Raw genomic sequence first — 19,594 nt, forward strand, 5'->3', positions numbered from 1 at the left:
GAAAAGATAGAAGCTCTTTCCAAGTGCTCAGCCACCCTCTCTCCTCTTATTTTATTTTCTTTAAAATATTTATCACTCTGAAATGATCTTATGTATTTTTTATCTCTTTTTCCCCACTACAATATATTTTCCTTGAGATCAGGGACTGTTACCCATCTTGCTTATGATGTGCCACCAGAACTTATCATAGTTTTTGGCACTTGGTAGACATGCAGTAAATATTTGTAGGATGAGTGAATGAATGAAGGGCTGAAAAAGTGATGAAGTCACTAAGTGGGTTAACTCTCATACCTAAAGACACATTTTTGGCTAATAACTGGAGGATTTTAAGGTTAGAATTCATGTCTATGCTGCCTTCTAACCATTAGTATTCTTGAATTTTGATAGGTATGGAGTTTACTTCCACAGACTTTTAATAACTGGATAGTGACAATTCTTTTTTTTTTTGGCTGTGCCACACGTCTTGTGGGATCCTAGTTCCCTGACCAGGGATTGAACCCGGGCCCTTGGCAGTGAAAGTGCGGAATCCCAACCACTGGACCGCCAGGGAATTCCCGACAATTCTTAAATAGACATCTATTAATTTTTTAGGAGCACATAGAACTTCTGGTTAGTATAAACAAAGCTCCTCTCCCCCAAAACCAAAAGTTTCAAGTATTAGATATTAGATTCTTGGATACTTTTCTGTTGTGAACCATGGTTGTGGTGAGCTTTTTTTTTTATTTATTTATAATACCATAGGCAGTCTCAAGTGGATTTTAAGAGCCAACTTACAATACAACGTACTTATGATAAGATCATTAAAATAGAAATGTAAGATTAAGTAATTTAGAGGGATAGAAAAGTAAGTACTGATTATCCCCAAAGGATAATATTGTTACTATGATTTAATGCTGAGCTTCCTTACAAAAGACAAAAAGGAAGCTTATTGTTGTATTATATGATTCTCAAGAGAGGCAAACTTAATTTTCAGATACTGAATTCTATAATGAAGATATTTCATGAGCTTTTTCTGAATAGTGGATGCACAGTTTGGACATAGTGTTTTGGGTCCCTTACAGGATCACCCAGTATACTCCGTACCAGCCAGAGGTGTCTCAGGGGAGACTGGAGAGTTTACTCAATTACCAGACCATGGTGTGTGACATCACAGGCATGGACATGGCTAATGCATCCCTGCTGGATGAGGCCACCGCGGCTGCAGAGGCAATGCAGCTCTGCCACAGGTGAGAGGCCCAGCATGAGATTCCCTCAGGGGGAGGGACGTCTTCCAGTCTCACAACTGCTGTGCAGGCGGGGGTTTCCCTGCTCTGGTCAGTACCCAGTGACTTTGTCCCTCTTTCCCTCTCTCTCTCTCTTTCTCTTCCCCACCCCCTCTTTCTGTCTATCACACACATACACACACATTTGTGTCTATGAGATATGTTGTATCAGTATCATTATACCAGTTAGTTGAGGTAACAAACAGATGTGAAATATAGTGCATTTAAAAAGCCACTGCTGTTTATTGTTTAACATTATGTAAGAAAGACATTTTGCTCTTCACATACATAATGGTAAGTTCAGGAATGTTACAGCAACTCCGAGATAGTATCAAGGACCAATGCCCCTCTCTCTTTGCCATCTGTAATGCGAGGCTTTCATCCTGTAGACTGAAGAAAAACATACAACCTAAAAGTTGCAGGTTAAGTTTTATTTGGGGATCTTACTAAGGATGAGAGCCCCAGAGACAGTCTCTCACACAGCTCTGAGGAACTGCCCTGAAGGGGTCAGGGAGGAGCCAGAACATGTAGGAGGTTTTTGCTGGAAAAAAACCATGCAGTCGAACATCCAAAGATTACTGCTAATCACAAAGAACAGACATCTCAGGTTAATGTTAGTGCTTTTCAATATATGGGAAGATGCTAGAGTTTGGGCTCCTTGAAATTATTCCTTAGAAATGCATCTTAACTATCTTGGGCCAGTCTCCAAAGCAAATAATACTTCCTGTTTTTCTCCATCCTGAATTCCTCTCAGGGTGCACCATCAGTGGGCAGCTGCAGTGGCTAATGGCTTGATCCTTGTAGAACTGGGATGGTGGGCAACATTTTTTGTTTACCGCAATGGCAGACCACAGTCCCGTCCACAGCCCTCCTGGTCACAAGATGACTGCTGGAGCTCTAGCCATGACGCCTGCATTCAGGAAGAAGTAAAGGGTACTTCTAGCGAAATAAGCTCTCTTTAAATAGTGTTTTGGAAGCCTCCACTCAACAATTTACTTATGCTTCATTGACCACCCCTACCTACAAGTGACCTGGGGAAATGCAGTTTTTGTCAGATGGGCACATTGCTGCCCCCTACATATTGGGGTTCTGTTACTATGGGTGACAGAATGGATATTGGGTAGGAACTAGCAATCTGCAATGTAATACGTAAATAAGTATCACCCTATTTTATGAAGAATATTCTTCTCAGGTTGTATTTAATGTTTTATAGCTTGTTTTCTTTTTCTATTTAACAATATTTTGTGAACATTTCCCCATTTCTTTAGTCAGCTTTCTAAACTGTGGCTTTTATTGGCTACATAGCAATATTCATTTGCATGGAAGTACCACAATTTATGTAACCTCACCTCTATTGTTATACATTGTTTGTTCCCATTTTTCACTGTTATTAATGGTATTTTTGTGCATCTGTAGGATAAATCTTTGTCAAAAGTTCTGATTATTTCCTGAGGATGCATTTCTAGAAGTAGAATTGCCGGGTCATGGTTAACTTTGGTTAATATTTAGTTAATAATCGTTCTCCAGCTCCTCACCTCCTTTTGTTCTTTGCCTTGAGAATACCTTTGACTTTACCTTCCAGGTAGAATTCTCATGTACATGGTCATCTGGTAGGGAAATCTGCCCATATTGATGATGTGTCTGTCTGAGGTTTTGGGGGGCTGGCCCTAGTCGACTGACTGGGTGACTGCAGTGTCTAACGGCTTGATCCTTGTGGAATTGGCGGGCAACATTCTTTGTTTACACTCTGAATGCCCATGTAAGTCTCTTTCTTGGCTTCCGCAGACTTGAGGGGTGGTTAAATTGATTCTGGTACCAATTCCAGTCAGGGAGGGGGGTTCCTCTCACACTGGAAAACAAACGAACAAACATCTGCTAGTGTCTGAGAATTCAGCTCAATCCTGACACCATCTACCTGGAGATAGCATCAGATTCCACAGGTCAAGGGCTCAGTTTTATAAAACTGCACCCCACCTCTCCGCCCCTGCCCTACTTAAGCTGCAAGTCGCAAGCCCAGGTTGTTGCTTGTGCCTCTGACCAACTGGCTATAGATTGGGGTTCCAACAACCCCCTCCAACTCAGGATGCCATTCTCAAGTACAGGTTGTTACCTGTATTCAATCGACTGGAGTTTTCATGACCCCCTCCTCAGAGCAGCACACAGAACTCAAAGAAACATTTTACTTACTAGAACGAGTTTATTATCAAATGATATAACTCAGGAACAGCCAGACAGAAGGGATGCATAGGGGCTGGGTATGTTGAAAGGGCTCAGAGCTTCCACGCTCCCTCAGAGATCCCCATTCTTCCCAAATCTCCTCACGTTCACCCGTCCAGAAGCTCTCCAAATCCTACCCTTTGGGTTTTTTATGGAGGCTTCATTACATAGACACAATTGATTAAATCTTGGCCATTGGCAATTGATTCAGCCTCCAGCCCCTCTTCCTTCTCTGGAGCTCAGGGTGTAGAACTGAAAGTTCCAACTCTCTAATCACACGCTTGGCTCCTTTAGCAACCAGCCCCCATTCCTCTGAGGGATGCAAAAGTCACCTCATTAACATTACAAATGACACCTTGATCACTTTTCACACTTAGAAAATTCCAATGGTTTTGGGAGCTGTGAGCCAGGAACTGTGGACAAAGACCAAATATATATGAGAAGTATATCTTGGTCATCTGAATGATCAAATATTTATTTCCTGTAAATCACAGTGTTGCAGTTGTGAACCTTGAACTCACTGGGCAGATATGGAGACCTCTAAGTTCCAGGCCCTTCTGCTTCCCAAGCAGTCCCAGGGGTGGGTTCAGGCTCTTCTTCCTGTCATCTTAGGGACAGCGGGAAAGGAATGCCGTTCCTAGTCTATTTTCAGCTTTTCACTCCTTTTCACCTTCTCTCTTCCTCATCCACCTTCTCGCTGCTCTCCCATCCCCCACCTCCATCCCCTTTTTCTGAGTAAGAGCTTTCATCTCACACTTGCAGAAGCTGAGACCTTTGTAGTTGATGGGTCAGGGGTTCCCTCCTGAACTTAATAGAGTCTCGGGACTACGCCCACTCTGCAAGTGCTTGATTTGCTTCCTCTCTCTTAATTCTCATACCTTCCATCCTGCATTTAATTTTACCCTTGAGAAGCAGCCTTGTGTTTCTTATCTTTAGGAAATGTTTTCTTCAATAGCAGTGTTTTTGTTTCCATCCGAGGTCATTTAGGCTTAGATAGCTCTTCTCTCCAGAGTTATTTAGATATAGACTTTGAAGAGCTTTGTGCATTGGACAGTTAATTTTGTATCTCCCAACTCTACTTACTCTATTGAATTTATGCTTATTATAAGAATAATACCTGTTCATAGTGGAAAATTTCAAATAGTAGAGAAGGATATAATGACAAGTAAAACCTTGCTGTTTCTCAGTCCCATTCCATTGAGAAACTTGCCGTTAACTGGTCATGTGGATCTTTCTTTTTATACAATATACTTGTATCCTCCACTCATTTCTTTTTACCCAGATGCGCTTGTGATACACAAAATGTTATGCATCCCCATCAGTTTTGTTTCCTGGAACTATGGACTGTTAGAGAACTTCCTGAATTTGGGTCTTAGACCCAATGCAGTTCCTTTCATAGCTGTGTGGCACCTGCACGTATCACAACCTATCTGAGTTCTTCTCTGCTTCCTTTGAATGAGGACACTCGGTTTGGATAATCTCTAAATGCTCTTTTGGCAATAAACTTCTCAGATGATTTTATCTAGAAGACTTAGTTTTTTGTTCCTACTCACACCTAATCACTACCCTTTTCTTTCTTTTTCCTCATAGTATATTTTTAAAAATTTAAACCAGTTTAAGATTGATTTTGCTAAATAGGGTTAAAATGGGAATTGGATTTCAGCGAAATTCTAATCAGGAAATGTCACTGTTAGTTATTAATGACTCATTATTTTTTATCCTATGCTCAGACTTCCTTAAGTACCATCTTTGCTTTGCATTCTTAGAAGATACTCTGATTTCTTTAATGTTCATGTTCGAATTGTGATTTTTCTTTTCAACAGACACAACAAGAGGAGGAAGTTTTTTGTTGACCCTCGTTGCCACTCGCAGACGATAGCTGTCGTCCAGACTCGAGCCAAGTAATTAATTTTATTTGTATTTTGAACTCAGGGATAATATTATGCTCATCTCTGCTGTTTCTTCCTCTAATTTCCAAACTGACTGGAGTTGAACCTGGTTTGAGCTGGGGTTACTGAATTTTACTTTCCCTCCCACTTTCTTCCCATGACCTCACTGGTAAGTAAGATGTGTCAGAATTTAGGAAAAAATACACAGTGGGTTTGGTCGCCTTTGCTTTATATTTTACAAAAAGAACACATTGTTTTGTGTTTTTTTTAAAAAAAAAGAAAATTAAGAATATTAAAATAGTTTCAACAGTGTTTGGAAAGTTTGAAAAGCACAGGGTAAAAATGGAACTCTCACACAACTGTTATGATTTTGTATATATTCCTGCAAACATGGCCCATAGGGAATCCACATAATACCTAGTTTAGTATGATGTAGATGAAAGCATATTATATATTTTAAGTGCTCTAATCAGATAAAACAAACACAGCACAACTACCACATGTGGGTGTGTTTATTTGCTTTCTCCTTGTAAAAGCCTTTCCCCCATCCCATACCACCATTCCTTCAGAAGTGGTTTTCTGACATATGATAGGAATTAGGTAGTTTCAGGAACCTAAGGAAGGTCTTCTTCCTTGTCTTACTGAGGTTTTCCATTCACCTGAGACCTATCCAAGGTCAAAGTGGCAATGGCTGTGTAGTTACAGGTAGTGGTTGTTTAGCCCTAGGAAGGCATGTTTCTGCTCTTGTCTCAGGCACAGGTTCTGACAGGAAGGCGGGAGGGGAGGTGCTAACAGTGGCTGCAGGTGAGCTGGTGTGAAGCACAGTTACCACTGAAGGGCTGGGTGTGGGATGGGGTGTGTGCGTGTTGGGATAGGGTAGGGGGTGGTGGCACTGAGGAAGGACACAGCATACGCATGCTCTATCGTGGAAAAGAAACTGTAGATGATTTGACTTTCCCTGTAAACCAAAAGCATGGTGGTTCTTTGTCTTCTGTCTTTTCAGGTATGCTGGAGTCCTCATTGAGCTGAAGTTACCCCATGAAATGGACTTCAGTGGAAAAGATGTCAGTGGAGCGCTGTTCCAGTACCCAGACACCGAGGGGAAGGTGGAAGACTTCACGGAGCTCGTGGAGAGAGCCCATCAGGCTGGGGTAGGCAAACCTTTCCTTGTGGGGGGTCCATGGAGGTGTGTCTCAACTTTGAATTATTATTGTTACTCTTTTTAGCATGATTTTTAAAAACTTTTATTTAATTTCTTTTTGGCTGTGTTGGGGCTTCGTTGCTGCACATGGGCTTTCTCTAGTTGCGGCGAGCGGGAGCTACTCTTTGTTGCGGTGCAAGGGCTTTCATTGCGGTGGCTTCTCTTGTGCGGAGCACAGGCTCTAGGCGCACAGGCTTCAGTAGCTGTGGCTCTCCGGCTCTAGAGCGCAGGCTCAGTAGTTGTGGCGCACGGGCTTAGTTGCTCTGCGGCATGTGGGATCTTTCTGGACCAGGGCTCGAACCCATGTCCCCTGCATTAGCAGGTGGATTCTTAACCCCTGCGCCACCAGGGAAGCCCTATTATTGTTACTCTTTTTGGTGTGTTTTAATTTCCACACCTTTATTGCTTGGTAAGGTAAAACTGCCTCCTTCCGACCTCCTTTTTTCAAGTTTGTTTTCTTCACTGGTTCCTGGCACATAGTAAGCACTCAGTAAATATTTTAAATGAATGAATGAGTAAATAAATTTCACAGGATACAAACCAACTCTGCCAGTCTGCCTATAATGGAGATAATTTGCTATCCTTCCACTGGTCTCAGGGAAGGTCACAACCTTATCCATTTTCTCTTGTTTCCTTTCTAGAGCTTGGCCTGCTGTGCTACTGACCTTCTAGCTCTGTGTATCCTGAGGCCTCCCGGAGAATTTGGGGTGGACGTTACCCTGGGCAGCTCACAGAGATTTGGGGTGCCTCTGGGCTATGGCGGACCACATGCAGCCTTTTTTGCTGTCAGAGAAAGTTTGGTGAGGATGATGCCTGGAAGAATGGTGGGGGTAACAAGGTAAAGCAGCTCATGTTTCTACCCTTTTATTGTGGTTATGGTTTTCCCTGATCCTTCTCTTGATCACAAAAGTTGTTGATTTCTCTTTGAATTTAACTGGGCCATTTTGGGTTGAATTTAACTGGGCCATTTTGGGTCGATTAAGGAAATGTAAACATAGAGTCAGAAGAGAGAATGTATTTGGGGTATGAATGTTTGGGGTATCAATGCCCTACCTACTCCCCAACCCCATCCCAACACACACACACACACACACACACACCACACACCCCCGCCCCCCCATTATTCCATACCTGGCCCTTCTCAAATGCCATGTACCTCTCCTCGAATGCCATGAATTTGTGCATATTTGGAAAGGTATGTGTACAATTTATAGCATATTTGTATTGAAGTCATAGAAAGGAATTTTAGATTGATGAAAGTCTTGAGAGACTGAATATTTTAAGTGTGTTTTATATCTAACTAGTTTCTTTCTCAAAAGTATTAACATGCCACATGGCTATGTAAAGACAAGTGCAATAAGAGATTACCATGCATACATTGGGTGTGACCTACCTTATTTCCTAGAGGCCTGCCCTTTGGCCATTTGAGTAATTTCCAAATGTACTTCTTTGAGTGCTTCTCATTGATGAAAATCCTCGGGTTAAGAATTGAGATGAATGCCATGATTATTACTGTGGAACTTTAGCATACTGTTTTGGTTTTTTTTTTTTGGTTTTTTTTTGTTTGTTTTTTTGAGATACACGGGCCTCTCACTGTTGTGGCCTCTCCCATTGTGGAGCACAGGCTCCAGATGCGCAGGCTCAGCGGCCATGGCTCACGGGCCCAGCCGCTCCACGGCATGTGGGATCCTCCCGGACCGGGGCACGAACCCGCGTCCCCTGCATCAGCAGGTGGACTCTCAACCACTGCGCCACCAGGGAAGCCCTAGCATACTGTTTTTGACCTTTCATAAAGCTGGGCTATTAATGTAAATGAAGAGTCTGAATTAGTGAATGATGTGCTGGTGATGAGAGGTTCTGAAATACTTTCACTTTGTCACATGATAGCAAAAGGCACTTTGCTTTTTAATGTAAAAAATAATAGTTTCGGGCCTCCCTGGTGGCGCAGTGGTTGAGAGTCCGCCTGCCGATGCAGGGGATACGGGTTCGTGCCCCGGTCCGGGAGGATCCCACATGCCGCGGAGCGGCTGGGCCCGTGAGCCATGGCCGCTGAGCCTGCGCATCTGGAGCCTGTGCTCCGCAACGGGAGAGGCCACAACAGTGAGAGGCCCGCATACCACAAAAAAAAAAAAAAATAATAGTTTCTTTAAGTATTCTTACATTACATTTTCGTTCAATGATGTCTCTTCACCAGATGAGATGAGACAGAGGGTTTTCTAATTTAAAAGGGTTTCATATATCAGTTATCATCTTCTGATTTTTGTATTTTACTTCTTATCTTTCTGGAAAGTGGACCTGAGAGTTTGATGAAATAAAGGCTAAGACTGCTGAATCTTTGTGGTTATCTAGATTTTTAATTGTATTAAGAAAGGAGAAATTTTATTAGAGACAAGTGTTAGGTTGTTAACATCCTTTATTTATAGCCATATAGTTGCTTTAGATTTCTAGTATAGAAATCCTGTTTCCTTTGTCAGGTATTTCCCTTTTCTCTGAGTCTGCCAAGAAGCTCTGAGTGAAGTTTATTCCTCAATTACCATCATTTTATTAGGCTTGGTGATTCCTGGAAAATTGTCTTTTAAAGTTCCCAGCTTATTGTATATATCTCAGTGCCTCAAATCCTCAAATTACAAACTGAAAATTAACAGTCCCCTTTAGAAGAAGATGGTTTGGAAATTGTTTCTTTATGGCCTTGCACCTAAGTAACTTTGCTGAATTGACTTAAAGGTGGGAAGGAAAGAAGCAGTTCTGTTTATGGCAACTCCTGGTGCTATGATGATCTGTACTAACCGGATGTTTTATTCTTGGTCCAGAGATGCCAGTGGAAAAGAAGTGTATCGTCTTGCTCTTCAAACCAGGGAGCAACACATCCGGAGAGACAAGGCTACCAGCAACATCTGTACAGCTCAGGTAGATCACATACCTGACCTGCTCAATGAATGTCTTACAGTCTATAGCAATGAGCTACTTGTTCATTTACTGAGTTGTTGCTTCATTCATCACTGAGCAGGGTGCACACCAAAAATGTCAAGATCTTGTTGGTAGAGAAGCCTTGTGGTCTTGTCAGAACGCCAATACAATGTATTTTACTGTGGCTCCATGTATGCATACCCTTCACCCGTTAGGGTCTCTGGCCTTCTTGGCCACAGGGCAGGTCCATTATGGGTGGTGACTGGGGCACCTTCTCTTAGAGCTGAGATGGAGGCCCTCCAGGTTAGTGTGAGGAAGGCAAGGTGAAGGTGCTTGAGGTGACTGTACTGAGGGGATAGTCCAGATTGGCCAGCCGGTGGTGGCCATGGGGTACTCTTACTGGGAACTCATGAGAGACATTTCTGCAATGTATGGGATAAAAGAGAAGGAGTTACCTGAACATTGCCCAAGGTCTCAGGTTAGAGGGAGCAGTGTTTTCTGACATCCAGCCAGTTCCTAGGATCAGGTGGAGGACCACTCCTGAGCATATAATCCATTCTCGGTTCTCTTCCATTAGGGGTCAGGGAAAGGGAGAGATCTCACAGATAGCTCAGTAGGCAGTGCAGTGTTCTTCCCCTCAGGGCATTGGCTCACAGCACCACTGCCAGCTTTTAGAAAGCCTCTCCAGGGAGGGAGTAGACGATAAGGTCTTCCTATACTTTACTCCATATCCATTGGTCGTTGAAATAGTTTCCTCAGTTGGTTTTCCTGTATTATTTTTTTTGTCTCAGGGAGGTGGCTGCTTTTCAGGGAAGAGCTCCTCTAGTATCGCAGGAAGGAGCCAGTTGTCACAAGCTTGTCCTCTGTTGACAGCAAATTGATCTTTATGTGATGCCTTTACTTTCTGTAGTTTACCTTTCATTTGTTGAATTCCCTGCTTACATATCTTCCCTTCCTCTGCTGCTTTCTGCTCATGTTCTTCCAGAACCTGTCTCTCTGATCATAAGTGCACTAAGGGCTTTCTGCTTCAAGGTTTGAATTAATTTTCCAGGTTAACTTGGGCTATCTACAATGAGCAAAAGTTACATTTCTACTTCTTTTTTCCTTCCAGTTCATGGATAGCTGATATTTCATTATTTAACTTGGATCGTAAGAGGTCTCTGTTTTTCAGCAATGAATAACATGATGTTTGCCCTAGAGACAGTCATACCCTGTCTTCTCTGATTTTCACTTTCTTATTCTGGAGATTTTCTAACTCTCCATTGTCTATTTCATCTCATGTGTTTCTTCTCATAACTGGTTGCATGAAACAATTGCTTGTGACGCCAGTGTCATTTTCTTTGTAGGCCTATAATTATTCTCTTTTGTTCAGAGATGACTGATATTTTTTAAGCGGCTCCTTGAGCACTCTATGTCATTACTCCAGCCTTCTTCTTGTAGCACCTCTTCCATGTTCTTCTCAAGGCTGCCCCATTCCTCTTGAGTGTTGTAGGGTCCACACTGGACTTCTCTTAGTTTTGCATCACGGATGGTGCAGAACTTTTTTTTTTTTAATCTCTGAAAATGCATTACTGAATTCTGTAAAAAAAATCTTTCTGTAAACCTGTGACATTTCTACAGGTGTCTGAATTTGCATCATGTCTTCTTCTTTATATTCTCTTATTTCTCAACTTCTACCCCAAGCTTTCATTAGCTTTTTCTAAAGTCCAGGGGTATTGATGTATAATTTACATTTCATTAGCTCTTTTATTGGGATATAACTCTCCATATAATTCACCCATTTAAAGTACACCGTTCAATGGTTGATAGTATTTTCACGAAGTTGTGTAACCATCACCAGCATTTCATTTCTGGATATTTTCATCACCCCTAAAAGAAACTTGTTCCCATTAAACAGTCACTTCCTATCCTTCTCCCCTCCCTTCAGCCCCTGGTGACCACTTATCTCCTTTCTGTCTCTATGGATTTGCCTGTTCTGGATATTTCATATAAATGAGATCATACAATATGTGGCCTTTTGTGCCTGGTTTCTTTCATTTGAGATAATGTTTTCAAGGTTCATCCACGTTGTAGAATTGGGAAGGAAAAAAATTTTTTTCGTCTAACCTTCTAGGTTCTTTTAGCTGATCTAAGAATTAAATTGGTATGAGACAGATTAACAGGAGAAAATAACATTTTATACATACATACAGGATCCCCACATATATGAGAGGCTCAGAGACCCCACATACATGAGAGGTTAAAGGACAGAAAAGTAAATAAGGTTATACATGTCATCCTGGGCTAAGGAATGGGATAGGGGCCAGGTGCTTCCAAGCATGGGAGGGCCATTCACTGGATGATAAGAAGAAGAACAAGATGTTTGGTAATTAGTTGTTTGGTCTGCCATATAGATGGGGCCACTTAGATAAAATTTATCTTTGGTAATAACTCCTTTTCTGGGAAAAATCCTCAATATAAATTCTTCTGGGCAGTTAAGGGAGGAGCAGTAGTTTCTCTTGAGCCCAGAAGGTCTCCATTGCCTGAACTCAAAATAATCCACATGCTAAAGTGACACATCTTAGGGAGGCCTGTTTGGAACCCCTACAGTATCATGAATCAATACTTCATTCTTTTTTATGGCTGAAGAATATCCCATTGTATGGATATATCATATTTTGTTAATCCATTCATCAATTGATGGGCATTTAGGTTGCTTCCACTTTGGGGTACTTTGAATAAGGCTGCTATGCACATTTGTGTATAAGTTTTTGTGGGGACATATATTTTCAGTTCTCTTGGGTATATTCCTAGAAATAGAATTTCTGGGTCGTTGGTAACTCTATGTTGAGCTATTTGAGGAACTTCCAGACTCTTTTCTGAAGTGGCTGCACCATTTTACATTCCCTCCACCAATATATGAGGGTTCTAATTTCTCCACATTTTCACCTCTACTTGTTATTGTTCCTCTTTTTGGTTATAGGTGTCCTAGTGGGTGTGAAGTGGTATCTCACTGTGGGATTGATTTGCAGTTACCTAATAACTAATGTTTTGAGCATCCTTTCATGATTCACTTTTTAAAAAAAATAAATTTATTTATTTTATTTATTTATTTTTGGCTGCGTTGGGTCTTCATTGCTGCACGCGGGCTTTCTCTAGTTGCGGCGAGCGGGGACTACTCTTCGTTGCGGCACACGGGCTTTTCATCGTGGTGGCTTCTCTTGTTGCGGAGCACGGGCTCTAGGTGCGTGGGCTTCAGTAGTTGTGGCACGTGGGCTCAGTAGTTGTGGCTTGCGGGCTCTAGAGCGTGGGCTCAGTAGTTGTGGTGCACGGGCTCGTGGGATCTTCCTGGACCAGGGCTCAAACCCGTGTCCCCTGCATTGGCAGGTGGATTCTTAGCCACTGCGCCACCAGGGAAGTCCCCATGATTCACTTTTGATTACTTTAAGTATCCTAATTATGTTGTTTGTCAGATTATCAAAGAAATCTGAATCTTCTTGGTCTCTCTGTTTCTCTGAACTTCCTTTGATATTCTAATGCCTTACCAAGATTTCTAAAAGTGACTTCATACTTTTCATTAATTTGTTGGTCAGTTGGTTGATATAGTCTCCTGTTTGTAGAAAGAATGATCTCTAGTTTAAAAAGTGACATGAACCAACCTCCACAAGGCTTCTGTGATGGGAGGCTTCCAGAGCATTCTGTGAACATCAAGCCTGAGTTTTTATTCCCAGGCAGCATAACCATGAGCCATGATACACTATATTATGGATGTTTTACTTCAGACATGCCCTCTCCATAGCTATAACGTGTTGTGGTTCTTCCGTATTTATTTCTAATTGTTATACAGAGTCCACAAGAGTGTCTGTACTCTCTCTGGCGCTTGGTCCAAGAAAGTCTACTGCTGTGTTCTCTGATGTCTTCTTTTCCTCATTTTCTTTATTGACTCTGATTTCACTTTCTGGCACTTTGGCAGTGACCCCAGAGAGATTCCTTCTAACAGCCTCACAGAGGAAATGTGTACCTAACAAAATAGATCTGATATTGAACATCATCCAACTTTAAAGCACTGTATTTCTCAGCTGAGTAGTGTTTCTGTTCTGTAATGTGCCCCTTCCCACCTTGGGATGATTGAACATGAAGGTGGACCTTGAACTGCTGACCTAGTACATTAGGACAAAAGTCACTTTAGTGGGACTGGAAACTCATAGAAACCATGGTGCTAGACCAGTGAGATGGGAGGGGCTGTGGGAGAATTGAATGGACTAAACAGGTGAGGAGTCTGAGACTAGAGTTTGGGTCAGTTACCTAGGGTGATATTGCATGGTTAGAAGGCTGCTGGTTGGTAGGATCTAGGGTGGAAAAGCAGGTGAGGGATAGGGCCAAAAGGCGGAGAGACAGGAGGTGGCCCTCCATGATTTTCCCCCACATTGGCACTCATTTTGGTTTCTGACCCTTGCCATCCTCTTTTTATCCTCCTCCCTGACCCAAGATGCCACCACAGTGGTCCCTTCCTTGCTCCCTATGCTGGATTCCCTCCCTGAGTCTCTGAGAGATTCTAGTGCCATTCTTTCCTATTCTCTGTCACACTAGAATACACACTTCCCTGTAAATATTTTTGTGAAACTTCAATCAACAGTCAGGAGAGATATCTGTACCTGAGAAAGTGACCTTACTGTCAGCAGGGAATAAGCCAGTAGTTTCTGGTTTTCCCTTCCTAATATATCTCCTGCCAACTCATTTTGGTTTTATTCCCCTGCGTCCTGCATTTTCATCTTTGGTGGTCCTTTGCATAGATTCACCATTCACCTCTTGGTTGGCTGAAATTCAGTTTCTAGTGCTTTATTTAAGGCTTCAAGAGAATTATACTCCCTGAGTTCTTGTGTGTTTGAAAATTTTTGTTGCTTTTATCCTTGAAGAACTGTATTATTGAGCATAAAATTCTTAGATCTCACTTTTTTCCCCTGAGGTCTTTGTTGTTCCACTATCTTCTAACATTAAATATTTCATCTCCATGTCTGATGACAGCCTGATCTTCCCCTTTATGGGATGATTATGTTGCATGGATGGAACGCCTTACTAATGGTCACATTCAAAGGTTTAGTATAGTGACGCTAGGGTGTCTTGGATGCTGTATTTACCCCTCAGATGGTTGGGCAGATTATAAATGGTCTCCAGCTATCATAGAGAAGGCAGGGAGTCTGATCATTTTGCTTTGTACCTGCTTTTAGTTTTGGCATCTCAAGTCAGAAAAACAGTCCCTCCCACTGATCATCTTCCTGATATCACATTGTTGAACATGATTCTTTAAATGCTTTTTTGTCATTTTAGGCTCTCTTGGCGAATATGGCTGCAATGTTTGCAATCTACCATGGGTCCCACGGGCTGGAACATATTGCTAGGAGGGTACATAATGCCACTTTGATTTTGTCTGAAGGTGAGTCAGTTTTCTGTTTTAAAACTTTTGGTTATAACAAGACCGATACATGTGAGTAAATAAAATTGAAAACTCACTGCATGTCTAATACTACATGCAAAGTTAAAAGTCAAATAAAAACCTAGGAATAATATTTTCAACATCTATGAGAGACTGAGTGTTAATATATTTAATATATTGAGCTCTTCCTCAGTCCCCCCACCCCATACACAAGAAGAATGAACACCCTGAGAGAAAACTGGACAAAGGACATTAAATAAATGTAATTTTAAAAGAAAGTATACAGATGAACATATATAATTTCAACCTCACTATAATCAAAGAAGTGTAAATTGAAAGAATAAAATAGTGTTTCTCTCATTACATTGGCAGAGTTTAAAAAGAATGCTGATATTGGTATGACTTTTATGAGGGCTCATAAACAGTATGTGTCAAAAGCTTTTAAAATGTGCCTACAATTTGATACAGAAATTCTAGGAATGTATCTAAAGGAAATAATCAGATAACGATGTAAAGGGTGTGCATTGAAACATTATTTACAATAGCACAACCTTGGAAACAGCCTAAACGTCCAATAATAAGTAATTGGTTAAATTATGGTACATAATTTAAGTTTGAATATTACATAGCCATTAAAAATAATGATAGGTGTTATGATCTGAAGAAAAGCAAAATCTTCATGATACATTAAATTTTTTAAAAAAAGGTGAAGAAGTATATGTATGTGATATATTACACACACACACACACCCACACACACACCCACACACACCCCCTTCTATACCAAGAAGTAACCACTAGGTATTTCTGGATGGTGAGTATGGTGATTTTTTCCTCCATTTTTATATGTATTTCACAACTTTCTATAGCATAATAATAAACATTTACCTTTTTAAAAAAAATTAATTTATTACTTTATTTTTGGCTGTGTTGGGTCTTCGTTGCTGCACGCGGGCTTTCTCGAGTTGCGGCAAGCAGGGGCTACTCTTTGTTGCGATGCGCAGGCTTCTTATTGTGGTGGCTTCTCTTGTTGTGGAGCACGGGCTCTAGGTGCATGGGCTTCAGCAGTTGTGGCACGCAGGCTCAGTAGTTGTGGCTCTCAGGCTCTAGAGCGCAGGCTCAGTAGTTGTGGTGCATGGGCTTAGTTGCCCTGTGGCATGTGGGATCATCCCGGACCAGGGCTCGAACCCGTGTACCCTGCATTGGCAGGTGGATTCTTAACCACTGTGCCACCAGGGAAGTCCTACTTTTTTTTAAGAAAGCACCGACCAAAACACTGGGTAGGAACAGACCGTAGTAGGATTTACCTCTTTACTTCTGTGAAGCGTCAGTGGCAGAGGGTCTGGTTTCTACATAGAGAGCCGTGGCTATCCTATCTTGTCTAGGTCTCAAGAGAGCAGGACACCAACTCCAGCATGACTTGTTCTTTGACACTTTGAAGATTCAGTGTGGCTGCTCAGTGAAGGAGGTCTTGGGCAGGGCTGCTCAGCGGCAAATAAATATTCGGCTGTTTGAGGATCACACAGTAAGTCAGACTTTCAGTTTTGTATGTTTGTTTGTTGTACAAATTCTATAAAGTTTTATGACTTTTCTCACTAAAATTTATCTTTATTTAAAAAAAAATCAGTATTGGACCTTTGGGCACAACTTCTTTGTAAACAATTTTCATTTCTGGTTTGGAACATTGTGACCTTTTAAATGATAATCCATTGTCAGCTTTCCTTAAGATGTGTTTTCATATATGGGACTCTTAGGCACATATTTTGCTCATAATACTCCTTCGTTCACAATATGACTGTTCAAGGTAAAGGCTATGATAAGTGATATGATAAGGTAAGTTAAGGGAAGAAAAAAGTGAGCATATCTAGTACCAAAAGGAATGCCCTGCAGCCATCTGCACTCTTTTAGAGTCCAGAAGTGGCTGTAAAACTCTCAATCTTTTCACGTTTGGGACTGGTCTAGCCTACTTTGCCCAAGGGCCAACTTGGACATAATGATACCCTGTTATTTTAGAACAACTGAGAGTTTTGTCCAGCCCTTTCTCCCCTTTGACCTCTCTTGGAATTTCTGCACTGATCTTGGCATTTACAGCTGATGTTTTCCCTTTCATTTTCATTTCTATAGCTTGGTATTTCTCTTGATGAAACAGTCAGTGAAAAAGATCTGGATGACTTGTTGTGGATCTTCGGCTGTGAGTCATCTGCAGTAAGTAAATCAGAATTCACATTCCTCATAATGACTATTTGAGGAGGTGTCACAGATGGCTTTGCCTCTTATGGGCCTGAGTGTGAGGGAGAGGGGGTGCAGGAATGACATTAGGTGGCCTGCGTTAAAATTTTGCCACCGATTGTCCCTTGCTACTGTGGCTGCTGATAGTTAGAGGTTACTGCCGTGGGCCCTAGCCAGGACTGAGCAGCAAGGCTAGTTGGAAGGATTGTTAATGGTGTTTAATTTAAACTATTCCTAATACAAAGATTCATGACATTGGCATCTTGGTTATGTTGATTCTGGGAAAACTGACCTAATATGTGCCAGGTCTTCTGCTGTACCCTGAGGCTAGTGGTAAATCAGACATACTTCCCTCCCTTTTGGAGCTTATAGTCTAATGAGGATTCAAACAGGCACAAGACTGCAATCCAGATGATATACTATGATGGGCACTGTCCAAAGATGCTCTGTGAGCACAGAGTGGAGGGGGCTTCTCACCAACACTTGGAAGACACTGTCCTAAGCTGAGACCTGAGAGAGGAGTAGGAGCTATCCAGACACAAGTGAGAAGAAGGAGGATGGGGCCAGAGGTGTTCCAGACACTGGGAAAAGCAGCCACAAAGGCTAGGAGGAGAGAGGTTATATGAGAACTAGAAACAGTTCAGTGAGACTGAGTTGGTTTCTAAAATGATGAAATAGCAGGGACGTGTGAGCAGGAGAGTCTGTGGGATGGAAGAGAGATGTCAGCTACCTAGACCTGTGGCATGGTGCTCATCACAGCACTCTACAATGCCTGGAGCATAGGAGCCACTTAATAAATATCTGTTAAATGAATCAATGAAAGGAAACAGAAATAGGTTCCAGAGTGTTGATCAGTGCTGTCCTGGTTGTCTAAGTCCTCTTTGAGAGATGAGTTCAGTATCAGATAACAAATGTAAATCGTCAAAAAAGTATTATACTGTTCTCTTTTAATCTTTAATTAATAGACAAGACTGAATAATATCTTCCCTCTAGAACTCTGCAGTACATTTAATCACAGATATTTGTTCCATGCATTTGAAGAATATTTACAGAGCAACCACTGAGGGCTCTCATACTACCGGCCTGGAGCAGAATGAGGAGCAAACCATGTATTTCATTATATATTCTGGATATTAAATGCTTATCAGATATATGATTTGCAAATATTTTCCCCCATTCTGTGGGTTATCTGTTAATTCTCTTGATAGTGTCCTTTAATGCACAAAAGTGCACTTTATTTTTTCTTGTGTTGCTCATGCTTTTGGTGTCATATTTAAGACACCATTGCCAAATCCAAGGTCATGCAGATTTGCCCCTATACTTTCTTCTAAGAGTTTTGTAGTTTTAGCTTGTAAATTTAGGTCCTTAATCCATTTTTTTAAAAATTTATTTATTTATTTATTTATTTTTGGCTGAGTTGGCTCTTAGTTGCTGCCCGCGGGCTTTCTCTAGTTGGCAGCGAGCAGGGGCTACTCTTCGTTGCGGTGCACAGGCTTCTCATTGTGGTGGCTTCTCTTGTTGTGGAGCACAGGCTCTAGGCGCGAGGGCTTCCATAGTTGTGACACATGGGCTCAGTAGTTGTGGCACACGGGCTTAGTTGCTCCACGGCATGTGGGATCTTCCCGGACCAGGGCTCGAACCCGTGTCCCCTGCATTGGCAGACGGATTCTTTTTTTTTTTTTTTTTTTTTTTGCGGTACGCGGGCCTCTCACTGTTGTGGCCTCTCCCGTTGCGGAGCACAGGCTCCGGACGCACAGGCTCAGCGGCCATGGCTCACGGGCCCAGCTGCTCCGCAGCATGTGGGATCTTCCCGGACCGGGACACGAACCCGTGTCCCCTGCATCGGCAGGCGGACTCTCAACCACTGCGCCACCAGGGAAACCCGGCAAGCGGATTCTTAACCACTGCGCCACCAAGGAAGTCCCCTTAATCCATTTTGAATTAGTTTTTGTATATTCTATAAGATAAGGATCCAACTTCATTCTTTTGCATGTGTATGTCAAGTTTTCTCAGCACGATTGTTGAAGAGACTGTCCTTTCTCCCACTGAATGGTCTTGGCACTTGTATTTTATTAGAATTGTTCTCAAAGATAAAAGAGCAATGTCAAGTGAGAATCTTTACTTGAGTGTTATCATGGTCATCACTTTTTAGATAGCCCTTTAAAATAGTTTACTGGAACTTGCTTCATTATTCAAGGAACATGCAGGGGATGTCAACTCTTTTTTCTTTGGCAGTAAAAATTGTTCACTTTTCTTTGTTCACTGTGGCTAAGTTCAACAGAACTTAAAAACAGTGTTTTGGAGAATTGCCACAATGCATGACCCCTGACATCTGTCATTGCACTGTGCCAGATATCCCTGGGGTGGGTGGTCAGGGAGGTGGGAGGTTGGATGGTAGGGAATTTCTGGTGCTCTGTCAGAATACACGCTGAATGGAAGCCTTCTTTACATGTGGTTCCAGGCATGCTTCCTGCCT

General features: G+C 41.9%; 1 protein-coding gene across 4 annotated transcripts in view; it reads left to right on the forward strand.

Moving 5' to 3' along the window:
• GLDC (glycine decarboxylase) overlaps positions 1–19,594 on the forward strand; it is a 101,120-nt gene that overhangs the window by 27,005 nt on the left and 54,521 nt on the right. For all 4 annotated transcript variants that reach the window (XM_081236980.1, XM_081236979.1, XM_081236981.1 and 1 more), the window contains 8 exons: positions 1,062–1,226; positions 5,303–5,380; positions 6,372–6,519; positions 7,211–7,407; positions 9,380–9,476; positions 14,784–14,889; positions 16,275–16,414; positions 17,014–17,094. In XM_081236980.1, coding sequence (XP_081093106.1) covers positions 1,062–1,226; positions 5,303–5,380; positions 6,372–6,519; positions 7,211–7,407; positions 9,380–9,476; positions 14,784–14,889; positions 16,275–16,414; positions 17,014–17,094 — 1,012 coding nt within the window. The remainder of the gene's footprint in view (positions 1–1,061; positions 1,227–5,302; positions 5,381–6,371; positions 6,520–7,210; positions 7,408–9,379; positions 9,477–14,783; positions 14,890–16,274; positions 16,415–17,013; positions 17,095–19,594) is intronic.

The sequence above is a fragment of the Mesoplodon bidens genome (genome assembly GCF_964165515.1).
Source record: "Mesoplodon bidens genome assembly, chromosome: 6".
In the NCBI taxonomy this organism is placed as follows: domain Eukaryota; kingdom Metazoa; phylum Chordata; class Mammalia; order Artiodactyla; family Ziphiidae; genus Mesoplodon; species Mesoplodon bidens.